This window comes from Macrobrachium nipponense, chromosome 12 (assembly GCF_015104395.2).
Source record: "Macrobrachium nipponense isolate FS-2020 chromosome 12, ASM1510439v2, whole genome shotgun sequence".
NCBI lineage: Eukaryota > Metazoa > Arthropoda > Malacostraca > Decapoda > Palaemonidae > Macrobrachium > Macrobrachium nipponense.
The window spans coordinates 91,368,168-91,377,898 of NC_087205.1; the positions used below are offsets into that span (position 1 = coordinate 91,368,168).

The window sequence follows — 9,731 nt, forward strand, 5'->3', positions numbered from 1 at the left end:
TGAGGCGGCGACTTGGCGTTCTAATTCTGTTTTTGCCTCTTTTTTACTTGAGGGATATTTCTCTAGTTCTAGGCGACCTTCGTTCTTTGGGCCCGTTGGTGATGGCAGGACAGGTCGTCAGATAGGAGAATTAGGTAGTCTTCCTGTTTTACGTTTGGTTGCTACATATTATTCATTAATTTTTGTTTTGTTGTATATATTTTTTGTTTTTGTATTATAACCCATGGCAGTTTTTGACGTAGTTATAATGGGAATTAGGCAGTTTGGTATTTAGGTGTTTTTGATGACAAGGACTGACTGCTTGGCAACTCATGCTGCTTCCATTTTCAGTGTGAAATGGTTCCAGCCACTGGGTTGTCGGCACTGGCGACTACGCTTCTCCCAGAGTCGATGCTGACCTAGGACTAGCCACTGGTTCGCTTGTCCTGACGACTCCTGCTTCTTCCACTGTCCTGGACAGGGAATTAGTTGATGGATCGTCTGCTGTCATCTGGTGACTCGCTCACCATCTACTTTTTGTCTCGCCTGTCTTCTCGGAGTCAGACACTCGTGTGAGATCAGGCGACATTTAGTAGCCCTGAGTTTCTTGTTGACGAAGTCGGTTGCGTTGATACACCCCCGATGATCGTGTAACATGAGACCAGGTTGGACTGTCAGGCATTCATCCTTCGGGACTGAATCGCCTTTTTGCTCCGCTCTCCTTTCTCTTGGCACCAGAAAGCTCGAGTTAGGAGTTGCTCATGAGCCGATTCGTTGCTGGCGACTTCGGGTTGCGTTGATACACCCCCAAGGTTTGCTTAGCTTTGAATCGCCCAGACAGTCCAGACACTCATCCTTTAGGGAAAGAATAGTGCTTGATAGTCTTCAGGGTGCAGCCTTGCTGTCCGCAATTCGTCTGACTGGTCACCTGGTCGGTCACCTGACTTTAGTACAGACGGACTGACTATGCACTTACTCCTTGTCCTGTGCTACCGCAGTTGGTGGCATTATGGTAGGAGACTTTGAGTTGTTAGTATCTTTGACCTTGGGTTGAGTTTTGACTGCCTATGATATATATTTCTTTGTTTGTTTTCTCCTATTCTGTCCGAAGGGGAAATTGTATTCAGATTCCCTCCTCCTTTTCAATGTGGTTAATCGGGCTAGATAAATTATATTAAGGTAATGTTTATTAATATGGAATTTTTATTCTAAAATTAATATTAATAATACTTACCTGTATAATTTATCTAGTCCCACCCATCCTACCCCACGATCTGCCTATCACAACTGATTTGAGGGAAGGTTTTCGTATCTGTCAACGACAGTGTTGCCAACTGGCGGACAGAATAGGAGGTAACAGGGTTGCCAATGTGGTAGATTTTGGTGCGGTTTTTGGGGATTTAGGGCTAGATAAATTATACAGGTAAGTATTATTAATATTAATTTTAGAATAAAAATTCCATTTTTAAAGAAGTGTAATTTATTCAATAGAATTCAAACTAAGACAGCCTCATATGGGTCAAGTGTTTTAGCACCTTAATCTTAATAATAATGTAGTAATATAATAATGATAACAGACAGTAAAAAATTAAAAAGCTGTTTAATGTTAGTAGAAGTTTGGATTGCCTAATTGGATCCTTTATGGTACTTTATGTTGTTAAAAGATTGTTTAAAATAAGATCGAAATTATCATATCCACGTTTTCATTTTTTTATACTCATTGATGAACTCTTGATAGGAATTGTTTTTTTATACACTTCCAAACCACCTGCACAGTGACATCATGAGTGTCATTTTATTTTTACAGAGTTCTGGCCAAGCAGAAAAATACAAAAAATACTTCAGATGAAGAAAAAGTACAAAAACCAAGTAAATCTACCAGCTCCTCTGAAGAGCCACCAAATAAGAAGGTCAGAGTAGACACAAGTGACAGAAATGTTCTGAATACCACTGACACTTGTAAGGCAGGTGGAACAGGTGTGAAGCGGGAATTGAATGGGAATGGTATTGATGAAGACAGTGTGTATGATGACGACACTGACATTGATGAAGAGAATATGGAACTTGTAGTGAGTAGATTTGTTGTTGTTTATAGTAGTTGAGTTATTTAGGTCCTACTGTCCAACAGATATTACTAGCATCCCATGGAGATCCAAATTGTCATCCATATCAAATTATCTCTTTAGTCTCATGTATTTCCAGTTGAGGATTATGGTAATTTCATCTTTTTTTTCAATTCTTTTTGTTCACCACAAGCCTGTCAATAAAGAAACATTCTCCTAGTCCCTCATCCATCCTTCGAACAACAACTTCATGTGTCTGCTTTGGTGCATCATGTGCTAAAGCACAGATTTCATCCTCAAAGAATATGTTCACTGAAACCATATATACTCCTGAATACCCTGGAGCACATCCAAGCTGATGGCTTCTGGTATCAGCTCTCTCTAAGCTTGTACGTCTCAAAACATCAACACACCTTTGGTTATGTCAGGTCACTAGGCTGATCATGCCTTCCAGCATCTAATTGGCTCTCTTGGGGGGGACTGGTATTTGTAGTCACAGTTCTTAACTTCCACATGGCCCAGCTGGCACTAGTTCCTTCTTTGTTCATGATGTAGAATCCATGGGTCTAGCTTCAGTCACTGGTAAATCTTACCCCTGCTTTGGCATGGCCTGGTTTTGACATCTTCTCCAGGGGTCCTGGCTGTGGCTAAGTGGTAGGAGTTTTTCAGGTGTCTAACTCATTGCTGATGGAAGGCACTTAAGTTTCCGGGAGAGGTTGCCAAGGTCAGGAGTTGGTGCTGTTGCTCACCTGAGTTACAACCTTGCACATTTGCAGGATAATCTACATACTTGTGAATGTCTCCATGAGTAAGCAGAATGCAGCATCATCAGACCTCTCCGAACTTTTGTCCTCCCCAGACATTGAAGATGCTAGGCTCTTGGTTTTGATGGGCTCATTCTTTCTTCCAAAAGCCTTAGCAGAGGAGGATCTTATTTTTCTTCATTAAATCATCAGCTAAACTCGCTTATGGATTTAACATGCAGGTTATAAACCAAGAGGGCTCCAAAGGGAAATCACCTTTATAGGAAAAAGTGCTAAAAAAATAAATATGAAGGAAGTGAAAATAAAACTGATACACCTGAATTCAGGATATATCATTAGAGAGCAGGAGTGAATTTGCTCCTTTCTCAAACATTTGGAGGTCAGAAGGTTCCATAACTGCACTTAGGCAAACTATTCCACTTTTATATTATAGCCAAAATAAAACTTCTAGGAAACCGATTAGTATCAAACCAGATACTAGAAAATGACAGTTTTAGCAGCAGCAGCTTGCCTAGTGTTGTTAGCAAAATTAGCTATGTCAGGTAAAGAAGAGTGCAGAGGATGTTTGTTGTTGCCAGAGTTTATGTCCACAATAACCAGGCAGGAATTTTTAAACTCGGTAGCACAGCCTTATCTCTGGGTGTATGGTCACAACTCTTGGTAAGAATTGCTAGAGTGGTAAAACATCTTGGGACTTCACAAGTGCAGTGTACATGCTCACAGATACATCATTAATGACTTTTGATGTTTTTTGAGACCAAGGGATTAGCTCATGCATGCATAGTACTACTGGCTGACTGCCATTTTCTTTTTTCAGCTTTAGCACAGCCAAAGTACTGCATCTAGAATTATTTTATGGTGCTTAATAGGTCTAATTATGTTAATGGTTGAATATATTTTCTGAACCAGACCGTAATTATAAAAGTTAACAAAATTGATGTTGTAATCATTAGAATTCTGGAAAGGGAAATATTTTTGTTTGTATATACTGCATAGTTGATAAATAGATTTTTGAAGTTGATATTAACCCTTAAACGCCAAAGGGGTATATTAAAAATCGTCTTCTGTGTGCCGAGACGGTCTCGTAGTGAGCGTGGAAGCGGAAAAAATATTTTTTTCAAAAAATCACAGCGGGCTTAGTTTTCAAGATTAAGAGTTTATTTTTGGCTCTTTTTTTGTCATTGCCTGAAGTTTAGTATGCAACCATCAGAAATGAAAAAAATTATCATTATCATATATAAATAATGCAATATATTGTAGTGCAAAAACAAAATTTCATATATAATTGTATTCAAATCACGCTATGCGCAAAACGGTTAAAGTTAACGAGTTAATTTTATTTTCGTTGTAATGTACACTAAATTGCAATCATTTTGGTATATAACACATTGTAAAACGATAAAAGCAAAACACAGAAAATATTATCACAAAATAATGCATGAATTCGTAACGCGCGGACGTAAACAAATATTTTTTTCAAAAATTCACCATAAATCTAAATATTGTCCTAGAGACTTCCAGTTTCTTTCAAAATGAAGACAAATCATTGAATATTACTATACTGTAAGAGTATTAGCTTACAATTGCAGTTTTCGACTATATCTTATGAGTTAAAGTTGACCAAATGTCGAATTTTTTTATATATTTTTTTTTATATGCAATTATTTAGAAAATTAGAAAAGCTACAACCTTCAAATATTTTTTGTTTTATTCTACATGAAATTGTGCACATTTTTATATATAAAACTCTATGAAATGCCTAATATGAAATGGAGCAAATATTCCGAGAATGGGACGTACCCATTTCGGAGATTTGTGGCGGAGAATCCGCGCGCGGAGGGAAGGAAAGTTTTTTTTTTTTTTAATTCACCATAAATCTAAATATTGTGCTAGAGACTTCGAATTTTTTTTCAAGATGAAGATAAATGATTGAATATTACTAGACTGTAAGAGTTTTAGCTTACAATTGCGTTTTTCGACCATTTCGGTAGAGTCAAAGTTGACCGAACGTGGTTTTTTTCTATTTATCATGATTTATATGCAAATATTTTGAAAATGAGAAAAGCTACAACCTTCAATTATTTTTTGTTGTATTCTACATGAAATTACGCACATTTTCATATATAAAACTTTATGTAATGGCTAATTTAAAATGGTGCAAACATTACCACAATCGCACGTATGATTTTTTCGGAAGAGTTACCGCGCGGACATAAAGAAAATGTTATTTTTTTCATAAATTCACCATAAATCGAAATATTGTGCTAGAGACTTCCAATTTGTTGCAAAATTAAGGTAAATGACTGAATATTACTAGATTATAAGAGTTTTAGCTTACAATTGCGTTTTTCGACCATTTCGGTAGAGTCAAAGTTGACCGAAGGTTGAAAATTTGTCACTTATCATTTTTTATATGAAAGTATTTCAAAATCGATAAAAGCTACAACCATGGGTTGTTTTTAGTTGTATTGTGCATGACATTGCGGACATTTCCATATATAAAACTTTATGTAACGGCTAATTTTAAAATGGTGCAAACATTACCACAATCGCATGTATGATTTTTTTTGGAAGTTACCGCTCGGGCGTAAAGAAAAAGTTTTTTCATAAATTCACCATAAATCAAAATATTGTGCTAGAGAATTCCAATTTATTGCAAAATGAAGTTAAATGATTGAATATTACTAAAATATAAGAGTTTTAGCTTACAATTGCGTTTTTCGACCATTTCGGTAGAGTCAAAGTTGACCGAAGGTTGAAGTTTTGGCCTTATCGTTATTTATATGAAAATATCTCAAAACTGATAAAAGCTATAATCATGAGTATTTTTTTGTTATATTCTATATAAAAATGCGCACATTTTCATATATAATACTCCATGTAACGGCTAATTTAAAATGGTACAAAAATTATGTTAAAGTGACAAAATAATTTCCGAGATGTGTACCGATACTTTTTAGTGCGGCAAGAAAGAAATTTGCGCTTGCGCGCCTGCGTAACGATTGTAAACAAAACAACACCTTGATCCGTGAACTCCCAACATCCCCCAAGGCGCGTGATTCAAGAGTTTTCGGCTGGTAGGCCTATAAGTATTTTTCCGCGAATTTTTAAAAAAACTTTTGTATGTCGACGTAAAATACGTCCAGTCGGCACCCGAGAGACAAAAAATGTTGACGTAAAATACATCCACTCGGCGTTTAAGGGTTAATTCATTTTTGCTGTGAAAATAGGAATTGTAGACTCTTGTTTTGCTTTAAATATATCTTAGTTTAACCAGACCACTGAACTGATTAACAGCTCTCCTAGGGCTAGCCTGAGGGATTAGATTTTTATTTATGTGGCTAGGAACCAACTGGTTACTTAGCAGCGGGATCTACAGCTTATTGTGGGATCCGAACCACATTATATTGAGAAATCAATTTCTAATCACCAGAAATAAATTCCCCTGGTTCCACATTGGCGACAGCAAGGAGCTAACTCAGGCTACCAGATTGATAGGCGAGTATGCAACCCACTACTCCAATGAGGAACTTTGTTGGTTTAGCTTAATTGACAGTACAGTACATAGCTTTTTTTCATGTAGCCATTGTACAGTCATCATTGAGGTTCCCCACCGAGTTAAACTTTACATTCTAATACTGAGGTCATCCTCAGGATGGTTTTTAAATGTACTTTGAATAAAAATTTAATTTAGCATAAAGGCATAAGAAGTTACTGAAATATATTTAATATAGGCTTTGTATGTCAATAAAATTCTTTCGTATATTTCAGACAAAACCAGATACGTCTTCATTGCCTCTTCCTACTTTAGGAGACTATTTGAAAGGGAAATGCCTCTTCATATATGGAAATATGTCTTCAGATATGAAACATCTGCTGGGGAGGTATATTATTGCATTTGATGGGTGAGTGAAGTTGAAATTATTTTACTTTGTCTTAACCCTAGATTGTATTTTCATCAAGTTTAGGATCGCAGATGATTTGGAACTCATTATTCAAAAATATGAAATCCTAATAACTTTATGATCTTGAATAAGCCTAGTATACCCTTCTTATAGCAAATTAGGACTTTAACAAAAACAATACCATTGTTTGCATAGGGTTAGTATCAGTAAGATACCTATCAGTAGCAGGACATTCCTCTCTTTAGCAAGGGGGAGAGGATTGATAACAAACCTACTTGAGTGGATGAATTGGTTTGTGAGAAGAACAGATCTTATCTTCCTTGAACGCAATGAACTATGACATTGTGTAGAACCCAGAAGTCTGACTCTATGATATGCATATATGTCTTAGATTCTGAAATACTGGTCAGTTGTTTCGTAGAATTCTGGTATTTAGAAAACTGATCAAAGGTGGCAAACTCCAAGTTGGTTAATAGTACTTACCTCCCACCAAGAGTAAGTCTATCCTAATGTTAAGACCAAAGGTTTGTTTCGTATATGGACAAATGACAAATTTTTAACCAATTTGTAATTTTCATAACTTAAAAACCTGAGGTCTTAACATACAAAGGGCCACCTCTAACCACCCCTCTATCAACTAACTTGGGTTGGAAGAATAACTAACAGGGTCACGAGTTAAAGAGGGGTATGTGGGTGGGTCCACATGTCTCGTGACCAAGCACAGATGCCAATAGTCCCTTGCGTACACAATTATTTTAAACTTTACCGGTTTCCAGCTGGCGCTGAGTATTTATCCTAATGTTAAGACCTCAGGTTTATAAGTTATGAAAAATACAAATTGGTTAAAAATTTGTCATATTTCCATAGAATACTATGTTTAAGATTATATTTTCTGGAAAGTGATATGCTTACGCATTAGTTCCCTCTCAAACATCGGCATTGGTAAATTACAGAATAAAAAGACTTCATGTACTGAGCATTGTTGCACCAAGAAATGTCTATGGAAAGGTATTTTGATGCTATGCATGACAAGGGAAGATCCTTTTGAAATAAAGCCTCTGGAAGATGGACAAGCAGGAGTTTTCTTGACAGTAGACTAAATAAATTGCATCTATACTGTACTTGTATATCATCTGATCTTGGGTATCATGCAGTCCTTAAAATTTTGTCCCAAAACATGATTTCATTACAGACATTATGTAGAGTGTAAGATGTGTGAGTTTCTTTTTCAGTAGATTATACTAGGCTTGACTTCCTATGCCTGTCAGAGTTTTGGTGGATTCAACTGATAATGTATATATTACTGTATATTTAAGTTGCCTTTTCAATAATCAATAGGCCTAGAAGCAAAAGTTCAGTAGGTTAAGTGCAAATCCTCATTCAACCAGGCTTACCAGACTTGTGGCTTCTCTAAGAATTCATTACTATTTCTTATGATGAACAGCCACTTACTGTTGCATGCAAATCACTGCCATAAACAGCAGCAAGTAATTATATAAACAACTGACCTGTGAAGCAGCTGTTTGCCAGTGTTAGTTACCATAACTGACACACGTCTATTAAGAGTTGTGCTACATTTGTTGACTTGTTAAGAACATGCTAACTTTCAATGGTGATTTGTGATTTCTGCCCTATATGGTTAAAAGTCTGGTTTTGGAAAGTCACATGTTAGAGAGTATAGCATATGGTAAACATATGAATCTTCTTATCAATGGCGTTACATTTCATTGATGTTTCGTAGAATTTCAGATAAAGGATTGTAACCCCATAACCTGTTTTGTTCTTTGCAGAGTGTTGGAGGAGTATATGACCGAAAAAGTCAACTTTGTTATCACTGAAGATGAATGGGATGATAATTTTGACAATGTGAGTATCTGATATTTTGTAAGTTCTGATCATGGCCTTGTCATGTGCTTTCATTGTTCTTGTATTTTGATTTTAAATAATTTTGATTTCACATTCAGATTCCTTATACTTACAGTAATAAATTCATTGAAATAAAGTCATGTTATTCATTGCCCCTTTGCTTGTTGTTCCAGGCACTCGCTGATAATCCATCTCTGCAGTTTGTCAAACCAGCATGGATATGGCGCTGCAGTGACAAACAGAAGTTGGTGCCTTTTCAACCCTTCATGGTGGTGCCCAAAGATTGATTTTTTGTGAAATGCTTCACAACTTCATCATCAGTCTTCAGCCAAAGAGAAATCATCCCATCCAATTTTAGTTTATAACATCATATTTTCCTCTGTTTTCATGTTCACTGCCACATGCAGAGGTACACTTGTTTAAAAAATGACATTTCGTTATCATGTCTGTATACGGACTCTGGTATTGTTAAACTACCATTGATTGGTTTATTTGACGTCATATAAAGCAATACTACAGGCTACTATTTACGTCACAGATTATTTTTCAGAAACCACAGCAGATTAGATGTATAAGTATCTCAGGTTTCAATCAGTTTTTGCAAGGTTGCTGTTATGACTTTTTTTATTTATTATTACATAGTTCAATCAGAACTGAATAGATTATTTAATTCATACTTCATCCGGAACTGAATGGATTATTGAACCAGTTCTGTTTATGACTTGGAGTTATTTAGAACTCATTGTTTTCAGTTGGAGTTATTTAGAACTCATTGTTTTCAGTGACATGAAAATATTTTTTTATCATTTGTATGAATTTAATGTCATCTTCCTGACTCCTGTAAATGGTACAACAGTTCCCTCAAAAAGTGCTCAAGTAAAATGATCACCTCAAATGCTACAGTTTGCATTCTATGATATTTCAATGCAAAATAGCTTATAGAAGATTATGAACAAGTAGTTAGATTTTTAAATTAAAGCACTACTAGATTCTAATCTGAGAATGGTAGATACTCTTAGAGAGAGCAAGGATACATCAGAGTAAAGGTGATATTACCAAAGTGCCTCTTATTACATGCTGCCAAGATATTTCTTTACGAAATATATCTATGAAAAGTAAGACTGGATAACCAAACCTGAGGTTTGGTTGAGTGT

The 9,731-nt window shown here is 36.0% G+C and overlaps 1 protein-coding gene across 1 annotated transcript in view; it reads left to right on the plus strand.

Moving 5' to 3' along the window:
* The first annotated feature begins 1,423 nt into the window (after nt 1-1,423).
* LOC135224650 (DNA repair protein XRCC1-like) overlaps nt 1,424-9,731 on the plus strand; it is a 9,346-nt gene continuing 1,038 nt past the window's right edge. Inside the window, exons 1-4 of the mRNA XM_064263867.1 lie at nt 1,424-2,048; nt 6,578-6,711; nt 8,502-8,577; nt 8,751-9,731. The exon at nt 8,751-9,731 is cut by the window's right edge and continues 1,038 nt beyond it. Of these exons, the coding sequence (XP_064119937.1) occupies nt 2,037-2,048; nt 6,578-6,711; nt 8,502-8,577; nt 8,751-8,864 (336 nt within the window). The 5' untranslated portion in view covers nt 1,424-2,036 and the 3' untranslated portion in view covers nt 8,865-9,731. The remainder of the gene's footprint in view (nt 2,049-6,577; nt 6,712-8,501; nt 8,578-8,750) is intronic.